Source organism: Coenobita brevimanus, chromosome 86 (genome assembly GCF_032717465.1).
Source record: "Coenobita brevimanus isolate Jiangsu-jjx chromosome 86, ASM3271746v2, whole genome shotgun sequence".
Taxonomy (NCBI): domain Eukaryota; kingdom Metazoa; phylum Arthropoda; class Malacostraca; order Decapoda; family Coenobitidae; genus Coenobita; species Coenobita brevimanus.
The window spans coordinates 21,037,672-21,060,622 of record NC_137039.1 but is presented as its reverse complement, the minus strand read 5'-3'; the positions used below and the strand labels follow the sequence as shown (position 1 = coordinate 21,060,622).

The 22,951-nt window shown below is 38.9% G+C and overlaps 1 protein-coding gene, 1 non-coding gene and 1 pseudogene across 2 annotated transcripts in view; 1 reads left to right on the top strand and 2 right to left on the bottom strand.

The window, feature by feature from the left end:
- LOC145410597 (uncharacterized) overlaps positions 1-16,530 on the top strand; it is a 218,660-nt gene extending 202,130 nt beyond the window's left edge. The window contains exons 5-6 of the mRNA XM_080280711.1: positions 15,643-15,729; positions 16,444-16,530. Of these exons, the coding sequence (XP_080136837.1) occupies positions 15,643-15,729; positions 16,444-16,530 (174 nt within the window). The remainder of the gene's footprint in view (positions 1-15,642; positions 15,730-16,443) is intronic.
- LOC145410860 (5S ribosomal RNA) lies at positions 13,825-13,940 on the bottom strand (annotated as a pseudogene).
- Positions 16,531-22,617: 6,087 nt separating the features above from the next.
- On the bottom strand, positions 22,618-22,736 carry LOC145410879 (5S ribosomal RNA). The gene has a single exon (XR_013899331.1). It is a non-coding gene; the product is annotated as a 5S ribosomal RNA (ribosomal RNA).
- Positions 22,737-22,951: the final 215 nt, after the last annotated feature.

Genomic DNA, 22,951 nt, shown 5'->3' with positions numbered 1-22,951 from the left:
TGGTCGAATATTGAGAGGTTCTAAAGTAATGAGAAGTGCTTTTATACTTACTCCCAGACCACCTAATATAAGAAATTAATGGAACATACAGAAATTATCCCATCACTTTTTGAGTTAAAGATAGTCACCACACAGTGCTGTACTGTATGATCTTTTATACTGTCATATTGTACAGGAAAAACCTGTTATGTGACATCCCAGATAGCAGTTTTGTGGTACTGTATAACAGTCTTCAGTTTTTTACCTTGGAGGGACACAAGTCAAGAGTGAGGGCAGTGGAAATGAGTTATTTGAGAGGAGCAATTGGAGTCACATGGAGAGACAGAGTGACAAATAAAGAAGTGAAGGAGCATTGTGGTGTAGATGTGGATGTAATAGGAGGTGTTAGGAGAAACACACAGAGATGGTTTGGCCATGTGGAGAGGATGGAGAATGAGAGACTGACAAGGAGAGTGTATGTGAGTGAGATGGAGGGGAGGAGAGGGAGGGGGAGGCCAAGGATGAGTTGGAGGGACGGAGTGGAGAGGTATATGAGAGCGGGGGTGTGAGCTGGGAGCAGGGCAGTGAAATGGTGGAGGACAGGTTGACATAGAGGTAGTTTGTTTGTGGCCACCCCATACGGGATTAAGGCATCAGGCAATAGATAGATAGTTTATGACACCGTTTCCCAGAATACAATTGGCCCATCCCAGTAAAGTCTAGAATTGTTATATGTTTGTTTGCTATGTTATAAATTGATAGAATGATGAACTAAAAGTTATACCCAATTTCACAGCAACAGTATCAAAATTCGCTTAAATGGTGATTATGATGGCCACGTATGACAGTCCTTCATGCACATGGTGCCTTGCCTTCTGTTTAAGCTAACAGTCAGATGTTTGAGCTGAGATGGCTGCCCAGTGTTGACATTCGTTGTGATTGTCTTCTTTTCATTCCATTTTTTGCGTGCAAGGCCATTGAAACTCCATTGCTATTGCCAAGTAAGTGCTGTTGCATGCATAATAGTGTAGTGTGCGATATTACTGTAAGTGGAGTGATAATCTTTTGTGTGTGAGATACTGAAGCTTGTTACTTTAAAGTTATGTGTGGGAAGGATGCAACCCCTCACTGGAAAGCATTTTGCTACTGAGGGCAGTGAAGGCAAGCCTAAAAGAGTAAGGTTTTGTGAGGTTTTAGCATTTGTGGTCATACGCCCCCTCCCTATCGCTATTGAACCACCTTGCTATATGATAAATCGTTGTGTGATGGGTTTCCACTTGAAGCATTATCATTGTTTAGTGAGGCGTGACTGTATAATGATTGCCATGGTGGAGGGAAAATTAAAATCAGTACAGGATCCTTTGGTTCAGTTTAAGAGGTGCACATCTTGAGCATCGGCTGTCAGTTGTGTCTGCTTTATCTAACCATCACCCCAGCAGCCTGGGCACCATCATTTCCTACATGTTCCTCTGTGTAGATCTTGTGTGTTGCAGTGATACCCAAAACCAACAGTACCCTGCTTCGTTTGTGATATCTCTGAAGTGATGAGTGATCAGTGATTGTCTCTGAAATACAGTACATCCAAGTAAGTAATGCAATTATGTTGGATTCAGAATGAGAAAACCAAGCTGGCAGAATGACATTGCCATCAGCCAGCATTGGAGTCCATGTACGGCCTAACATGGTAACCTTGCCATAATTGTGTTATACTGTATGTTGCTAAAGTGTGATTACTATGAATGATAGCTGTTTATTGGTTTTGGAGCTTCCAAGTACTTCAGTACAGTCATGCCTCATTATATGATGAGATTGCATCAGACAAAAACCCATCATACAGTACTGTATAATGATACATCATATAGTGAGGTCACTCATCTTAAATGTCAGGATCAACTTGCCTAGCCCTGGGCTCCTACCCTCCTTTTGGGGCAATGTAGGATTGGATGATGGATGGATGAAAGGGTGGATGGAGATCATATTCATTGTGTGACAACTTCAGGAGAAACACATTGGAAAGAAAAGGGATTTTTTTTTTTTTTGCAGAAGGGCTTTGACAGAGTCCCTCGGGAGGTGGTGAAGTGGACAGCGAGAATGCTTGGGATTGAGGAGTGGCTGGTTGGTGTGGTTATGGCTGTGTATGTAGGTGCTTGCATCCAGGTGAGAGTGAATGGAGATTATAGTGATGATTTTTCCGTGAATGTTGGTGTGCATTAGGGGTGAGTCTCGAGCCCCGCATTGTTTATCATTGTGCTTGAAGCCCTCTTATGTGACTTCAGAAATGGACTCCTGTGGGAGATGTTGTATGCCAATGATTTGGTGTTGATTGCAGAGATTGAAAGGGAGGTGGAGCAAATATTTAGGAAGTGGATAAGTGGAATTGGATCACATGGGCTTGAGAGTAAATGCAGGCAAAACAAAGGTGATGTGATGCTCACCATCCACTCACTCGATGTAGTGCTGCTCTCAGGTGCCTGCCATTTCCTCTCTTCTTTCCCTCCCTCTTCTTCTGTCTTTCTTTCCCTCATTCTTTCTTCTTGCTAATGTCAATGGGTGACTCTGCACCGAGTGACAAGCCAAGTGGTTTCTTGTACACCTAGAAACCATTTACTATGCTGGGTGGTAACCATATAATCAAATTATGGCACCTGGTGGTTTGGATAATTAAGGTGCTCCAATTGGATTGAGCTTGTGCAGGTTTATATCCAAAGGGTGGTTGGAGTTTACTGCTCATATGATACCACTCAGGGATGAGTGAGGCTGGTCACTCTCATCTTAAATGTCAGGACCAACTTGCATAGCCTCGGGCTTTTACGTTCCTCATGGGGCAACACTGAATTAGATGATGAATGATTGAAGCAAAGGTGATGGTAACTAGGGTTGGTGGCGGTACTGTCAGAGAAGGGGGAGAGTGGCCATGTGCGATTTGCCACAAGAGCATGGGAAGTAATTCCATCTTGTGCAGTTTTTGTGATAAGTGGGTGCATAAGAAGTGTAGTGGTATCAGAGGTAGACTGCAAGATAATGTTGATTTCATATGTGCGATGTGTCGGGGAGAACATGTGGAGATTGTTGGGCATGATAGGATTGACCTTGTTGGTGAGTCCCTCGACTGTGTAGAAGAGGTCTGTTAGTTGGGAGACATGGTATGTGATTGGAGTAGGGTTATAGCAAGCTCTGTGGCTAGAGTGAGGAGTGGTTGGAAGACGTTCAGGGAGCTGTTTGCTCTTCCTCTGTACTGAGGGATCTTTGTATGTGACATGTTAGGAGTGTAATGTTGTATGGTAGTGAGACCTGGGCAGTAAAGGAAGAGGATATTCAAAGGCTTAAATGTACAGAAATGACAATGGCTAGGTGTGCATCCTTGAATGTGAGGCCTTGGAGGGCTAGGATTATGATGGAAAAGGTATGAGGAAGAATGGGACTGGAGTGTATTGGTGTTGTGATGAGGTGAGGTAGATTGAGATGGTTTGGGCATGCAGAGAGGATGGAGGATGACAACTGGGTATAGAAAACAAGAAGTGTGAACGTTCGGGGTAGGATTGTGAGAGGCAGACCAAAAAAAAGACCTGGAATGAGGTCATAGAGTGTGACCTCATGGATAAGGGACTGAATAGGGAGGCTGCCAAAGATCAAGCAACATGGAGAGCTGTCATTAGATGACTAAGGCCGACACATGCAAGCATGTCGGAGCCTCCAATAAACGAAACAGAACAAAGCAAAATGATTAAACGTGGATTCAGTGGGGAGAGGGAAGGAGTCAAGGATCACATAACATTCTATATATATTTATACAGCACTCGGTATACGAGATACTGATGATACGACCTGGGTAAATTAGGGACTGTTTTTGTTATACGATCTCAAAAATCCAATGATACAACATTCAGTCTGGGGTGAGGTGGGAGGATTCTAACTCAGTCATCCCAGCAAATGCCGTCACCGCCATTTTCCCTTAACCTTGGATAGAAATAGTGGAACTGCTCAGCTGCAGCATTGCCAGACATGCAATAATTATTGCAAAATGCAATATTTTGGCACACTTTGTGATATGCGATGACATTTATGCGATAATGTGATAAATTTCATAATCTGAAAAATAAATTGGGGATTGCAAAATTAACAAGTACTGTAAGACTAGTACAACAGTAGGATTTAATACCTCTTACGATAACCAGTATTATAATCTGGTAGGTACTTAACAGTTATACAAAATTCAATAACATTAATCACTCCACATATAAATATATTAATTCCACAGTAATTACTGATTTTCATGAAGAAATGCCTTTATTTATGAGTGCGATAATTTTGATCAAAAAGCGATGATTTTAACATGCTGGGTACGATAATATGGGTTTGGGAATCTGGCACGGCTGCTCAGCTGGCGACTGCCAGCCACAACATTACCACCCATAGATGAGTGTTATGGATGTTTTATATGTTTAACCCGTCACGTCCTGACCGATTTTCCACCACCGACTCCCTCCAGTCTCGACCAATTTTGGAAAAAAAAATTTTTGGCTCAAACCTCCGCTTTTGGTGAGAAACATCAAAAATTCATAGAGAAATCGCTCACCTGAGGTTTAAAATACTCTATACAGGTAGCAGTACCTCCTTACCTTACTGTGTTTTCTATCAGGCTGACTCCAAAGAAAATGAGTTCTATGGGAGGGTAACTATTCCACATCACTCATAAACGGTATTTATTTATTTATTTTCTATGGGAGGGTAACTATTCCACACCACTCATAAACAGTATTTATTTATTTATTTGGTACGAATTTATATATAGTACAAGAGTATATTGGTTTTCAACATACTAACACATCAACATACCTGACCCTTTTTTGATGACATTACCTGATCATCATTTCTGACTGTTTCTTCCTCTAATGCTATGTAAACTTTTTCCTCCACATTGTCATTGATTGGGGAATCACTCTGGCCCTGAATGTCTTTATTGGCCAGGCCACTGGTAACGGGCCGAGACAATGGCGTGCGGGGGGGGGGGTCATGCGGGATAAGGCATTGTCGCTGCCTGGCATCTTGTAGAGGAATAGAGGAAGGTGTCCCGTGTATACATACCAAAAATCACGCGCGAGAATTGAAAATTATGCAAATTATGAACCTTGCAATTGCGCAACGTACCAGTATGTCGATGGGTCTAGCTGTGACAAAATGTTGCAACGTACCCATACATCGATGGGATGCCTCGGGTTAATGTGCAGTCATGTTATTTGCATACTATGTGCTCTTTCAGGTTGCCTTCTCTACAGTTCAGTAATATAGATATGTTTGTTGCATTTGGTATCGTATATTGTAGTTTGAAAACTTGCCTTTTGATGGGGTCCTTGAACCCAACCAATATTTTACCATTAGTTATGTGTTTCGTCATACAAGAATTTATTATACGACTATGCCAAATGGAGCCTATATATGTGTGTGTATGTATGTATATATATATATATATATATATAGTGGTAGGTGGGGGCGCTCACCATCCACTCACTCGATGTATTGCTGCTCTCGGGTGTCTGCCCTTTCCTCTCTTCCATCCTTCTTTCCTTCCATCCTCTTCTGTCTTTCTATCCTTCATTCTTTCCTTGTCCCTCTGCCTGCGAGTGACTTGACACTCCCTCTTCTGTCTTTCTTTCCTTCATTCTTTCCTTTTCCTTCTGCCTGTGGGTGACTCTACACTGAGTGACAAGCCAAATGGTTTCCTGTACACCAGGAAACCATTTACTATGCTGGGTGGTAACCATATAACCAAATTTTGGTACCTGGTGGTTTAGTGGGTAATTTTTTCACTCCAGTCGGATTGAGCCAGTGAAGGTTTACATCCAAGGGATGGTTGAGGTTTATTGCTCATGTATTGCCACTCAGGGATGAGTGAGGTTGGTCACTCTCATCTTAAATGTCGGGACCAACTGCCTAGCCCCGGGCTCCTACGCTCCTCTTGGGTCAGTGTAGGATTGGATGATGGATGGATGGATGGATACATATATATATATATATATATATATATATATATATATACATATATATACAGTATAACCTCTCTCATTCAGACTATATGGGGGGAAGGGTTGTCCGAATTAGCAGATTGTCCAGACCATCAGGGTAATCTCCAATTCATACCAAAAACTATCTACATATGGTATGTTTGTTAATTATTAACATATGTGGCATATGTCAACCCTACGTAGCTGCAAAAGATGAAAGGATACTAAAATAACCAAACTAATCATGTGTGATAGTTTTGTATTGCATAATTTACAGGTAAGGCCATGACAAGAAACTAGCCTACATTCTAAATTGTAGTAAGTGACTAGGGCCTGTGTAGGCAAAAAAATAAATTAATTAACTGTAATATTTGGAATAAGAATAAAACTTATGTAGGCAGAAAATACATTGTCATCTTTGGCATATTGATAACGCCCATATGGGCAAGAAGCTAATGTTTGATGTACAAGTCAAGCACATTTAAGTACAAAAAATAACCTACAGTAATCACTAAACACTGCGGAATATTCTGACCCATTTTTGTGTAAGCAAACTTCTCCTTTTAACACCTTTATTCATTGCAGAAGCTACACTTGCATTAAGGGGCATGGTAAGGAGGATTAACTTTTGAAATACAGCGTAAAAATATAAATGGTTGGTGAACTAGTTGATGGAACGAATGCTAGCGTGTGTTTAAACAGGCGCCCATGTTGCGACTTGGCATGATCCGAGACTAAACAAATGATGATCGCTTTCCGCACCGTTACTGAAAATGACTTTAGCATTACTTTCAACATATTTTTGGAGCTTATTATTTTTAAATTTTGTCCGAATTAACAGAAATCCGGATTAAAGGGGTCTGGACTAAAGACGTTCTACTGTATATATATATATATATATTTATATATATATATATATATATATATATATATATATATATATATATATATATATATATATATATATATATATGAGGCCCCACCTGGAAGCTTATACCCATGCACCACCTTGTCAGAAATTGAGATAATGCTATCCCACAGTCCCTCAGAGTATGTACTTTCATGTGGACTTGGTTGATGTGATGTATGACCCAAGACATAAGGGCAAAAACCCATAGAAATAACATTGGGTTTACATCGCCATCCATTATCAAGTGCTTTTTGCAACTAGGTATTATTGGTGTTATTTTGTTTGTTATTGTATTTAATAGATGTAAAGTATCTATTTTTCACATAAAAACACAGAACTACAAGCACCAGGTGAAAAAAAAAAAAAAAAATGTGTATTGATAATTTTTTGAAAAATTTATAAAACTTATTTTTTATGACAGTAACCTGGCAAATTCATAACCAACCACTCTACAGAGATTCAGCTTCATCTTACAACATAAAGGAACTCACTAGCTATTGGCCTGCGGTATTAGTTTGTGCATAAAAGTAGCAGCATTGTATGCTAATATGTTGATTTTTTGTTTTTGTGTTTTTTGGGGGGGTAAAAACAATAGTACCTATACTAAAAAGTTTTTGGATAAAGTAGAGACAATCAGCTTTAAAATGATGTAAACGCCATTATCCTTGGTATAATAGTTTTTGTGGTATTGTTCTTCAAAGTTGTAAAAACTTTAAATGCAATTTCTGCCACTTTTTAAAAATGGCATATGGGTATACTCTGGCATACGGGGCCTCATATATATATATATATATATATATATATATATATATACAGTAGAACCTCTTTAGTCCAGACCCCTTTAATCCGGATTTCTGTTAATTCGGACAAAATTTAAAAATAATAAGCTCCAAAAATATGTTGAAAGTAATTCTAAAGTCATTTTCAGTATCAGCGCGGAAAGCGATTGTCATTCGTTTAGTCTCGGATCATGCTAGGTCGCAACATGGGCGCCTGTTTAAACACACACTAGCATTTGTTCCATCAACTAGTTCACCAACCATTTATATTTTTACGCTGTATTTCAAAAGTTAGTCCTCCTTACCATGTCCCTTAATGCAAGTGTAGCTTCTGCAATGAATAAAGGTGTTAAAAGGAGGAGTTTGCTTACACAAAAATGGGTCAGAATTTTCTGCAGTGTTTAGTGATTACTGTAGGTTATTTTCTGTACTTAAATATGCTTTACTTGTACATCAAACATTAGCTTCTTGCCCATATGGGCATTATCAATATGCCAAAGATGACAATGTATTTTTTGCCTACATAAGTTTTATTTTTATTCCAAATATAACAGTTAATTAATTAATTTATTTTTTTGCCTACGCAGGCCTTAGTCACTTACTACAATTTAAAATGTAGGCTTGTTTCTTGTCATGGCCTTACCTGTAAATTATGCAATACAAAACTATCGTACATGATTAGTTTGGTTATTTTAGTATCCTTTCATCTTTTGCAGTTACGTAGGGTTGACATATGCCACATATGTTAATAATTAACAAACATACCATATGTAGATAGTTTTTGGTATGAACTAGAGATTACCCTGATGGTCCGGACAATCTGCTAATTCGGACAACCCTTCCTCCCATATAGTCCAAATGAGAGAGGTTCTACTGTATATATATACTGTATATATATATATATATATATATATATATATATATATATATATATACAGTATATATATATATATATATGTGGGGAGTCATCGGAGGTAGACGTCCGTCATCGGCGCTCCGTACCAGATCAACACGGCCAGTGGCATTACTTAAATTAGTATCTTTGAATGAGTCAAGCTCTGTACCAGGTTAGACTAAATGAATTTTCATTATTAAAAGAAAAAGAAATAATAAGTTTAAATAAGACTGGTTCAAACAGAACAAAGAACCACCATGCGCTGAGTCAGCTGGGTTTGTTTAGACTACAGCAACACGGGGAAAGTGTACATACTCTGTAAGTACATACTCTCTTCATTTAGTATTACAAAATGGATACATACTTCAGTAAAACAAATTTGGAAAAGAAAAGGGATAAAAGTAAAAACCAAATGATGATTTCTACCAAGAACTGGTTGAAGTGGAGACTCACAATAGACTGGTTGAACGTGTACACAAACTAGAAATGGCTTTCAAAAATGAAATTGATGAAATAAAGAAGCAAATGCACTTGCAAAAGGAAGAGATAGAAAAACTAGGAAGGGAGGCCAATAAGAAAGACACAACCATCAGTGAACTAACAGTGGAATTGAGTACGCTTAGGAAGAAAGTGAGTGAAATGGCAAGTACAGTAGTCAATCACGAGAGTGTTATGGAAGAGTTCAAAAATAACACAGAGACAATTAGGCAAGCAAGCAGTCTTATGGACCAGAGCAGTGATATTGAGGAGAAGATAACACAGGTGAATGAAGCTGTGCAAAGCTACAAAAATGATGTAGAAACCACGTATGCTGAAATGGTGAAAGTAAAGAAAGACTTAGAAACAAGGGTGGAGGAAAAAGCATTAAAAAGGAAGTGAAAAGAATAATCCAAAACAATCCAAAGTTAGTCAGAGATTCAGTAGAAATAAATAAATCAATAGTAATCACTGGTATAGAAGAGGAAGAAGTTAAAAACAAGATCACTAGAGACAAAAAGGAGATGGCAAATGTAATGAGCTTACTGAAAGAAGTATCAGAGGAAATCTGTAGTAAAGACATAGAGGAACACAAAAGGTTAGGGAAATATGAGAAAAGCAAGACAAGACCTCTAAAGGTGACTTTCCAGAGTGTAAACACTGTGGAAGAGATACTAAAAAATGCAAAGAATCTTATGGAAAAAGAGGAGTTCAAAAATGTATGGATAAAAAGATGCCTAACACAAGAAGAATTACTGAAAGAGAAAAGGGAGGAAGCAAAAACAAAAAATGAGGGAAGATCAGAAGAGGAGAAGAAGAAATTTTTTTACAAAGTAATAGGATTGCAGGTACGAAAGTGGTACACAAACAGGATGGAAGAAAAAGGAGGAAGGTAGTAGAACCATGTCATGACAAGTATATAACAAGATGATAAAGTTGATGTACTCAAATGTGGATGGAATGGTATCTAAATTACTAGAGATGAATGATTATGTCAGAGAAAATGAACCACAAATAATATGCCTAACCGAGACAAAATTAACACCAAGGATATCCAATGACATACTAAACTTAGAGGAATACAATATATGGAGAAGAGACAGAAATTTAAAAAGAGGAGGAGGAGTTATAATATTAACTAAGAAAAATCTAAAAGTCAAGGAAATAAATCTAGATATACCATCACAAGTAGAACTTTTTGCAGTAGAGATCGACACATCTGAAGGTAAAGTAATTGTAGCCAATTTGTACATGCCACCCAGATCAAACCATGGGAAAGAGACGAATATGAGGACCTGGCAGAGAGTACAATTCAGAGTATAAGATCATTGCTACATAAAATGGAAGAGAAATCGGAAAGAATTATACTAACTGGGGACTTCAATACAAATATAAATTGGAATACTCTAGATATAAACAGCCAAGAAAGCTGTTGGGACCAAAAGCTCCTGGATCTCGTACAAGAGTTTTTCTTAACGCAACATGTGAGGGAGACCACCAGAAAAAGAGGACTTGATGTACCTTCAGTGCTAGATCTAATATTTACTAGGCAAGAAAATGACATTGACAGTTTAATATATCACCCTCCACTCGGCAAAAGCGATCATGCAGTACTAAATTATAACTTCAGGATAGCATATGACATAGTAAACAGCAATGACAGTTACAAAAAGAGCCTAAACTATAAAAAGAGAAATTATCAAGACCTAAAGAAGTATTTCTTAGAAGTTGATTGGGAAAATGAGCTTAGCGGACAAGATTTAAATGCTGTATATAAAAAATTTTGTGAATTTTATGAAATAGGAGTCCAGAAGTACATCCCACAGCACAAAGAAGCAGATAAGAAAATACAGAAATGGTTCAGTACAGAATGTAAAAAATCAAAAGAAAGAAGAGATTTGTTGTGGAATAGATACAGAAGACACAATAGTGAAAGGGCGTATAATAATTACAAACAGGCAAGAAACGACTATACAAGAATAAGGAGGGAAGCCCAAAAACAGTTAGAGGAGGATATAATAAATAAAAGTAGTGATCAACCAAAGCTGTTTTACAGCTATATCAGAGGCAAAACCAAAGTAAAAGATAAAATACAATCCATTACGGACGAGGAAATCACTTATACACAAGAGAAAGATATTTGTGAAGCACTAAATAAGAATTTCCAATTAGATTTTACAGAAGAAAAAAAATTTGAGAGGGACTATGTGGAACACGTATGTCCACACATAGTACCAGATATACAAATAGCAGAAAAAGTAATACAGGAGAAGTTAAGTAGATTAGACAGAGGAAAAGCAAGCGGTCCTGATGAAATTTCATGTTGGGTATTACGAGAATGTGCAAAGGAGTTCAGTAAACCATTATTTTTAATTTTCAAGAAATCCTTGAGTCAAGGGAAACTACCTGATATTTGGAAAAAAGCAAATATAGTCCCCTTATTCAAGAAAGGAAATAGACAAAATCCTCTCAACTACCGACCAGTATCACTGACCAGTGTTGTAAGGAAGGTATTAGAAAAACTTATAAGAAAAGCTTGGGTAAATCATCTAGAAGAACACAGTATGATAACAGAAAGACAGTTTGGTTTCAGAAAATGAAAATCATGTGTTACTAATCTGTTGAGCTACTATGACAGAGTAACAAACACAATACAGGAAAGGGAAGGATGGGTGGACAGTATCTATTTAGATTTCAAGAAAGCTTTTGACACAGTACCACACCAAAGACTTTTATGGAAACTGTACCATCAAGGAGGAATTCGAGGCAAACTGTTTTGTTGGATGCAAGACTTTCTCATAAAAAGAGAAAGACAGTACTAAGAGGAAATTACTCATCATGGAAAGAAGTGACTAGTGGAGTACCACAGGGTTCGGTGCTGGCACCAATCATGTTTTTAGTGTATATAAATGATATAAACAGTAACACTGGAAATGAGAGCTATCTGAATGTGTTTGCAGATGATGCAAAAATACAAAGGAGAATTACTAGCACAGACTCTTGTAGGGAGCTACAAGAAGAATTAAATAAACTTCATGAATGGAGTAGTACATGGCAAATGGAATTCAATGTGGACAAGTGTCATGTAATCAAGTTTGGTAAAAGTGGAAAAAGACCTGATTGGGATTTTAAGTTAGGAAATAAAACCCTATACACATCAGAAAGAGAGAAAGACCTAGGTGTGATTATCAATAACAGACTATCTCCGGCTGACCACATCAGCAAGAAGGTACGGAACATGTATACACTGCTTGCAAATATGAGAATAGCATTCACATACATAAATGAAGACATGCTAAGAAGGATAATAACATCATTCATTAGACCAACCCTGGAATATGCATCAGTAGTCTGGAGTCCTCATCTCAAAAAGCATTTAGACAAGATTGAAAAAGTTCAAAGGGCCGCTACAAGATGGATACCAAGCTTAAGGGACCTAAGCTACGAAGAAAGACTAAATAAACTGAATCAACCAACACTACAGGAGAGAAGGAAAAGAGGTGACATGATAATGCTATATAAGTGCATATCAGGAAAGGAGAAAATAGACATAAATGATTACTTAACATATGGAGAAGCATCAGCAAGAGGACACTGCAAAAAACTGCATAAGAGAGGTGATAAAGACGTAAGGAAATTCAGTTTCCCAAACAGAGCAATTGATCAGTGGAATGCACTACCGAATGAAATAGTGTGTGCCAAAACAATTCACAAATTTAAGGATATGTACGATAAATATGGTTTAAGACACGGGACAGTACGAGCTTGACTCATTCCTGTAAAGATACAATTAGGTAAGAACAATTAGGTAAGAACACACAGTAAAAGTCTAATTATTTGGCAGCTGATTATTCAGAAGATATGTTATTCCAGCAGTTTTGAGAAATAGTCCCATTTCCAAGAGCCTTTGATTGTTTGGCAGATATTCTGAGTCATCTCAGAAGCCCAGGAAGTGTTATCTGTGGCTTCTGTGTCATTGCACTTGTATTTGTTCACTAATATCTATATTTTTCAGATTCAGGTACAGTACTGTATTGTTTACAGTACAGTGAGTCCTTGATAAACGGAAACCTGAAGTACGAATTTTCGATGTTATGAAAGCGATGAGTATAGAACAAATTCCACAACATGAAAGTATCTGTCTCAATGATACGAAAAGCGATACGAAAGAAAATATGAAAAATTCATAATGGTCGCCGGCTTGCAGCGAGGAAAAGAACTAACCCCTCTCTGGTAAACAGTTTTTCTCATTCCTCTCAGTTAAATCCACAGTTTCGGGACAATTCGTCGTCAGGTCAATTACCCGTCATTTATTTACATATCAGTTAATTTAGCATGTATATTAGTTTTTTATTTATATGAGTTATAAAGGTGATGGTGGTTTATTCATTTTATAATATATGTAAAATATGGCATCAAATAGTTGGTATTAAGAGAAAAAAATATAAGTATGTTGAAACGTGAATCAGGTGACGTACGATGTTTCACTTCATCGTTTACATAAGGGTGCATATGAGACATTGGCATTTATATAAATGCCTAAAAACGTCAAGTGAACAATCGACATACTCTGATATTATACGAATAATCTTCATATTACGTCTACAGTCTCAGCTAATCAATCAATCTCAACTGACTGCATCCAAAAATTACAATAAAAATTACATTTCATTCATTCATTGCCAGACGCCATGTATCCCAAACGGGGTGGTCAAGGGCTTAGAGTTAATTGTTTTACAGGGAGGGGCACTAATCCTCCACCAACCCCACTTGACGTAGGGATGCCAACAGCATCTGGTGTTCCCCGGTGGTCACCCATCCAAGTACTAACCAGACCCAACGTTGCTTAACTTCGCTGATCGGACGGGAAGCGGTGTACTCAACGCCAGACTATAATTCAAAGTCAACTACAGCGAGGCAGAAGCAAGTTAATTATTGACTGCAAGTGCAGATTATAAATTATATCCAAAGCCTGCACTGTTGATTGAACTTAGACCTTGATAGTTCCCTATGAAATTAGTTATTATAGTATTAATCAATCAATATTTTATAGAATGACGGGGAATCATCTTGGGTGCGAATTGTCCTGACAGGGAATTACGTCCATGTTTTGATGGCGAATTAACTCCATGGTGAATTGTCCTGGAACTGAGTCCACATCCCTCCTCACAGCTTTGCTGTATGTGAGGATATTTTTGCAGCTCTACACCTTTTCGTACTGTTTAGTGCCTTGCATCATCTCCAGCATCGGGGGAGCTCCCTGCAAAGAAGCAGCAGCACCGTACTCTAACTCTGGAGAGTAAATTGGAAATTATAAGACACCACAAGGAGGGGCAGGGAGTCTCAGAGATTGGGTGTGCTTTAGACCTTTCAGCATCGACTGTTGGGACTGTGACCAAGAAAAAAGAGATGTACAAGAAAATGGCCACCTCCTTCTTTACATCTACAGGTATTACTTACTTTACATGTATTACTTCAAAATAGGAGGGGTAAAGTTTAGGTAAGGAGTCCGATGGGGGCCTTGGATGCATCCCCCCATTTCTATGTATATTTCAGTGGGGAAAATCGTTCCGATATATGAAATTTTGGATTACAGTATGAAAGTTTTTTTTGAGTCTCTATCCAGTGTTGTAATCAAGACCAGGCACCTCAAGACCAAGACCAAGACCAGACCCTCCGAGACCAAGACCAAGACCAGACCCTCCGAGACCAAGGCCAAGACCAAGAATTTATGTGTCTGCTGAATGAATGCAAAGTAGCTGCAGCCTGCAGGTGCTTCACTGCTGGTCAGTTTTCATGGGCGTCTCGACCCCTCGAGTGAGTGTACTAGTACCCCAATCACCCAGTTGCAGATTGTGTTGATGCGATATTCAACACCTTTTAAACGAATTTAAGCTGATTATCTCACATGAGTTGAGTGAGGTCGAGCAGTTTCTGGGAAGACAGTTACTAAGAAGAATCAAAGATAGAAGAGGGCAGTGGTGATAAATCCCAGGGCCAAAACTCAAGGGTATGGAGGGACCAGGGCCCACACCAGGACTGTGACAATTTTGCTTCTTTTTCTGGCCCGTGTCAAATGTTTTTCAGGCACCTCAAGTTGCAATCATAGTTCCCTGATGCCCTGCACACCGATGTTACGGCTTTTGAAAGTTTTTTAAGTTTTTGAACTTTTGAAAGTACGGTTTTGAAGTTATAGTGTATGGTGTTACATACTTTGTCACTGCCATCGTACTCATGGATAGCTGTATCTTCCTCATGTGAAAGCTGGTTTTCAGAAGACTAATTTTCGCACTTCTCTTTGAGCTTTACCCGTGCCCAAATGTTCCATACACAACATATGCAACTTTCGGTTCATGTGAACAGTCGAGAGGACTACCTATTTTTTAGGTTAATTACACAAGAGACCGAAGGGGTTTCAGGATGCAGAGGTGGGAAGCAAAATTTTCATAAAATTTAAAATATATATTTTACTTCCATAAGTGCTCCAAGTACTTTTTACGATCGTACCCACTATTTGTTTAAGAAAACAGTTTTCACTAACTTTCCATCTTGAAAGGGGCCTTCATTTGAGTGTGCTCACTGTCCTTTTTTCTACTACAGATGATTTATTGGCTCCCAGGTGGCCCCCCCACTTTAGTGGGGCAAGAAATGCCACTGGGCCACATGGCCATGGACCTCAGCACAAAGGTGAATAAATTGTGTGAAATACGAGGGTGGCTGTGAAACACTAGAAAATATTCTTATTTCTTCTAAAAAGGTCACAGAAGTCACTGCAGGCCTCCGTGATAGCCATTTGGAAGTTCTGAAGGGTCATAACTTGAAAGGTCGGAAGCCACTGATGTATTACTTGGCCCCCATCACTCCAAAATCCTGGCTACGCCCCTGTAAAGGGGGAAATATATTTACAGAATTTAATATATGTGAACAACTGAACATCTACGTGAAATATTTTTGCTTTCATTGCTTCATTGGCATGAAGAAACAAACATAGGAAAATAGAAATTTTTGTGGTTACATTTTCTGAGTGAACTAGCTAAACCTATGGTGTACGTGTACGAAGGGTGCAGGGATTGCACACACCATATACGTATATGAAGTACACGGAGATGAACAGAGTTGCAAACATACTTGTGTGCAAACAGAGATTATCACTGCGAGAATGACCACGTCATGCCTGCTTTCTCGACTCCCACTCTTTCAGCGCTCGCATGGCTCAGCTCATGCATCATCACCATAGCGCTAGCCAGGCAGTCTCTATAGACAACACAATGCTGTATGGTGCGCCGTGAATCGAATCAGGCATGATTTTTCTCCATGTATGATCATAAATTCCGACCTTCCCCACGCCACGATGCACTTTGTAATGCTGGTCTCGATCTGGTCTCGAGCCAAAACTCTGAGATCAGAAGCTTCGAGACCAAGAACAAGAGCAAGACCACATCAAGCGAGACCAAGATCAAGATCAAGACCACATCAAACTGGTCTTGAGACCGGTCTCAAGACCTACAACACTGTCTCTATCCCTTTCGTATAATGAAGACTCACAATAGTATCTTATATTACAATAACCCCCCTTCCAGTTAGTGAGGGTTATGTTCCAACCTCCTTCACCAATTCTTGAAATTCGTTGCTTCCTGTCGTAGCCTATGAACCACTGATACTGTAATGCATTACTCATAAATAAACATTGCTTGTTAAAGCTGTTTCCCACCTGTTTTTAGTTTTCGGCTGTGACAACTCTGGTTTGATTCATCAGCGTAATGGTGGAAGGGACTGTCCTAAATGTTTAACTAAACCCAGCCTAACCTAGTATAACTCTGTCTAATAATTTAACCAAGCCTAGCCTAACATAACCTACAGTTGGAAAATTTGGAAACGAAATCCAACTTTGAGTACACAGAGTAAGTTTCTTCCGTTGCACCGGAAACAATCTTAGGTAAGGCTTAACGGCTTAAACCTTCAATCCATGGGTTAAGAAATTTGTGTGCACCCCTGGCCGGCCCCAGAACAGTTTTTTCAGAGCCCTAAAATCAATGTATTTTTCTTCACAATGTGAACAGAATTGTCTGGTGCACCTAGTAATGTGTTTTTTATTTTCCTTAAACCCATCCAATGAATCACTGTGATTCACAGAAGAATTGATAAAATTGTGGTGCATGTGCCATATGGGCAAAAACATCCGAGATAAAGCGACTGCGTGACTGCTTGGGATGGTAGTGTCGAGTCATGTAAACATGCCAGTGACCTTCATTCCCTTCCCATAATTGTTCACAGTTTTTTATAGCTTGCACTAACTTGACATCACTGACACCGGCATGGTAAAGGGTTGTTCAGTGCCGGGGGTTATTAAGGAGTTAATGGAATGCATTACTGTTTTCATCAATACAGTACTCTCTCTTTCATATAACACAAAATCGAAAAAAAGAATGAACACTAAATGTACGTTTAACTTTCAGCCGAAAGACCTACCAATTAATTTCATATTCTTCCAGTTTAATTTCTGTAATCTTCCAACTATTTTTTTAGGAAGACATCGCTAATTAGTGAATTCGTTACTTACGAGTTCAGCTGTTATGGGGTTCTGCTGTATACAGTACTCACTCCAAACACATTTGTAATAATTTAAGTAATGATGACAGTGTTCACTAATACATATAAGGTACTGAGTGGGCAGGTAATATTCTGTATCATCTCGGCAGCCCAGGAAGTGTTGTCTGTGACTTGTAGGCCTAATGTGTCATTACATTTGTATATATTCACTAATTTGTATATTTTTCAGATTCAGATATAGTACTGTATTGCTTACAGTATTGTACAGTATCATATAGTATACAGTACTCTCTCCAAACACATTTGTAATAAAATAAGTAGTGGTATCAGTGTTCACCAATACATAAGAGGTACTGAGTGGGTAGGTTTTTTGGTTGTTTGGCAAATCTGATTACATGGCATTGGCCCGGTCCTGCAGATACAGAATATTTGGACTTTTAGTGTATATATATATATATATATATATATATATATATATATATATATACAGTACAAGCCCCATTATTCGGCATCTATGGGACCAGGATGATGCCGAGAAATTAGATTTGCCGAATAATCAAAAACCTACCCACTCAGTACCTTAAATATATTGGTGAACACTTATCACCACTTATGGTACGGTATTACAACTGTGTTTGGAGAGAGTACTGTATACTGTACAATACTGCAATCAATACAGTACTATACCTGAATCTGAAATATATATATATATTAGTGAACATATACAAGGGTAACGACACAGTAGGCCTACAAGTCAGAAGTCAGATAACACTTCCTGGATGGCTGAAATGTTACGGAATATTACCTACCAGCTCAGTACATCACTTGTATTGGTGAACTCATCACTACTTATATTATTACAAATATGTTTGGAGTGAGTACTGTATACAGTACTTTTTCCAAACAAAATAAAATAGTCGGAAAATTGCATAAAATAAAGGGATCTGAACTGGTAAGGTCTTTCTGATGAAAGTCATAAATTACATTTAGCACTCACTCTTTTGTTCATTTTTTTTTTTTAACATGTGAAAGGAGAGTACTGATGGAAACAGTAATGTATTCCATGAACCACTTAATAACCTCCGACATTGAACAGCCCTTTAAAGTACTGATGTCTAGTTAGTGAGCTATGGAAAAACTGTGAACAATCATGCGAATGGAACGAAGGTCACTGGTATGTTTACACGACTCTATGCTACGATTCCAAGCAGTCAGGGGGTCAGTTAATCTCAGATGTTTTCGCCAATTTGGTAAACGCACCGTAATTCTCCAGTCAGTCATAGCGAATCATAGCATAGGTTTAGGGAGCTAAATAACACATTTCTAGGTGCGCCAGACGATTATCTTCACATCTTATAAGAAAATGGAAGAAATTAAATCCCTTTCTGAGTACGTAAAGTTCTTCCATTCTTCTGAAATCAATTTATTTTTCTTAAAGATGGGAAGATAATCGTCTGGCTCACCTAGCAGTGTGTTATTTAGCTTCCTAAACCCATGCTATGATTCGCTATGAGTCACGGAAAGATTGATAAAGTTACGGTGTATTTACCAAATGGGTGAAAACATCTGAGATTAACCGACCGCCTAACTGCTTGGAATCGTAGCGCAGTCATGTAAACATACCACTGACCTTCATTCCCTCCCCATAATTGTTCAGTTTTCTTTATAGCTCACACTAACTTAACATCACTGACATCGGTACTGTAAAAGGTTGTTCAGTGCCGGAGGTTATTAAAGGATTAATGGGATATATTACTGTTTGCATCAATGCTCTCTCTTTCACGTTAAGCACAAAAACAAACAAAAGAATGAGCACTAAATGTGTGTAACTTTCATCAGAGAGACCTTAGCAATTCATATTCCTCTAGTTTATTTTTAAGTATTTTTCTGACTTTAGGTTAGGTTAGGTTTGGTTATATTATAAGGTACAGTTAAACTCGGTTAGGTTAGGTTCAGTTAAACAGGACAGTCCCTTCCACCATTATGCTGAGGAATAAAAATATTAGAGCTGTCACAGCCGTACAGCTAAAAACAATGGGGAAACTGATTTAACAAGCAACATTTATTTATGGGTAATGCATTACAGTGTCAGTGGTTCATGGGCTACTCAATTACCGGTGTCATTTTCAGGAAGGCATCAAGAATGAAAGAATTTCAAGAATTAGCGTGGGGGCTTGGAACGTAACCCTCGCTAATTTGGTGGGGGTGGTTACTGTAGTGTATGATACTGTGCAATATTGTAATCAATACAGTACTATACCTGAATCTGAATAAAAATATAGAAATTAGTGAACATACAGAAGTGTAATGAAACATTAGGCCTACAAGCCACAGATAACACTTCCTAGACTGCCGAGATGATTCCGGACATCTGCCGAACAATCAATGATTTTCGTAAATGGGACTATTTCTCAAAACTGCCGAAATGTCGGATCTACCGAACAATCAGCTGCCGAATCATAGGACTTTTACTGTATATATATATATATATATATATATAGTAAACCCTCAATATAATGAAATAATTAGGGGGAGGGGTGGGTCGTTATATCCGAAAGTTTGTTATATTCGATGGTTGTTATTAACCGAGGGATTACGAACCCAAGTTCGCTGTATTTGTGGAGTCTTTTGACTCTACATGCACAATCACAAATTTGTCTATGATGTTTCACATGGAGAATTTAATGGTATATGGAGTTATACAGTACATGTACAGTAAATACCATCCTGTATGAAGTTGTACATATAAATACAATGCCTATAATGTAATAAATGTAGTACTGTTACAGTATGCTTACCATGCCAGGGAATGAACTTCCGCCCGATGTGGCAACCAAAGCCTGCTATGTCCGGCAGAAGTTTGCTTTGGAAATGTTGGGTTTTTATATGCGACGTTCGCTATAAAAGGGTTTGTTATATCGAGGATTTACTGTATATATATATATATATATATATAATACTGTATATATATGGTCAAGTCGCCTAAGGCCGCGGATAATTGGTTCTGGACTGAGCCTGTGCCATAGAAAACCGCTCCTTACAGATAACTAAACCAATGGGGAAAATGCAATTTGGTTCTGGACATTTGTCGAAAGTCACCCTTTTCACCCCACTTTTCCCTATTTTTCTTCACTTTACACATGCACACAATCAAGCAATCAGTCAAGCAAAAATGACAACCCACTTTAATCACTTCCCGTATCGGTCCAAGTCATCTCCAAGACCAAAACAAACACTATCACACCAATACAGGCATCGTTGCTCACGTACAGTAAATCATTGCAACAACACAATAATCACACTTGCATAACATTGGCCTGGTGCTACACAATGCATACTGTAGTACGATGCTTGGCTGAGAGGTGACGACAGCAGGGGGGCACACATGAATGAATGAATGGAAAAGACAGGGCTTTGAAGGGGTGGCGGGACTGCGCAACTGAACCACAACAATGCTCTACACACTGGGGCTGTCATCTTGCCTGAGACGAACGATGGTTGCCTTGCGTGCGCTTGGCGCTTCGTACAAAATTTTCGATGACTGTCATTATAGTGGGATATTCATCGTAATTGGATTTTGGGGTGTAACTTTTTTGTTATCGTTGTAGCGAATTATCGTATACTGGTTGAATGTATAACAAGTAGTGACTGTACGTACCTGACTCCGACGGTGATAGTGCTTAAGTGGAAGAGGTAGTGTTGGGGGTTCCGAGGCAAGAGGTGCGTTTCAAACCCTTCCGCGCCTGTGCCATAGGTATTTTATGTATGTGGTTCATTTTGGGGGGGTCTGGCACCTTGCCATGTCATAGAGAACTGTGCCATAGAAGCATGCGCCATAGGCGACTTGACTGTATGTATATGTATAATATATGTACAGTAGACCCTTTTTATCTGCGGAATTTGCATCTGTGGATTTAAGTTTCCGCGTATCAAACTTATTTTAATATTGTACTATACACTGTAACTTAAATTAAAATTGGCACGGAACGCGCACTTCTTTTGTTGCTACAGTTAGCATACCTGCACCCACAGGCATTCCCGCCACTCTGCCAGTGTTACTGTAAACAATCAGTTCATTACTTACGTTGTTGTCGCCCTGCTCGTGTTTACAACTCTACTGTACTTCATTGTGTAAGTGAAAAATGGTTCCCAAGAAACAAGTGAAGGCTAAAAGCAATCCTTCTAAGCCAAAGAGTGAGCGTAAGGTGTTATCTGGCATCCTGTCAGAAGGGTCAGACTAGACTCACAGCTAACTTACAGTGTCACCACACATCTCGTTGCCTCACCACATTGGCACTGTAGGAACTGCACTACAATCATCGTCGTCATCATACAGCAGTCATCGTCATCTTTACAGCAATCATCATCATCATACAGCAATCGTCCTCGTTGTACAAAGGTTATGAAGAGAACACACAGTCTTTTGGTGAGTGTTAATATGTATTTGTAATATTTTAAAGTATGCTTTTATTTTTTCAGGGATGTGCTTAGCTTATGTGGAAATAAAATGCCATTTTGTGATGATGACTTGAGTGTCCGCGAAATTTGCCTTCCGTGGGGATCTCTGGAACCTAACCCCCATGGATAACTAGGGTCTATTCTCTCTCTCTCTCTCTCTATCATCATCATCATCATCATCATCATCATCATCCGGACCTCCTTTCCCACTGTAGGGGAAGGTGAGGAGTAGCACATCCAGACAGCCTAAGTTTGCCCAGTCCAATGGGCCATGCTTCCGTTCACTCATTATTCAAGCCCCTGGAATCCTGGTTCTATCAGATTCGCCAAAAACACTCACCACATTCTGTAGCTTCACATAACTGTATCCGATAGAGTTAGTATATATATATATATATATATATATATATATATATATATATATATGTGTATATATATTCATTTCATTCATTCATTGCCAGACGCCATGTATCCCAAACGGGGTGGCCAAGGGCTTAGAGTTAATTGTTTTACAGGGAGGCACACTAATCCTCCACCAACCCCACTTGACACGTAAGGAGAACGTTATGCCAACAGCATCTGGTGATCCCAGGCGGTCACCCATCCAAGTACTAACCAAACCCAACGTTGCTTAACTTCGCTGATCGGACGGGAAGCGGTGTGCTCAACGTGGTATGGCCGTTGGCTATATATATATATATATATATACAGGTCTCCCTCGTTTTACGTTGTATCGTTTTATGATATTTCGCATTTACGATCCTTCTTGTTTAGTACCAAGTGTTCATTTTACGATTGAGCTCCCTAGCATTTACGATTGGGCATGTGGAAATCCTGCACTCACAGGCAGATCAGCTGAGAGATGCGTGGCATACCCGCCCCACCCACACAGTTTCCTGCA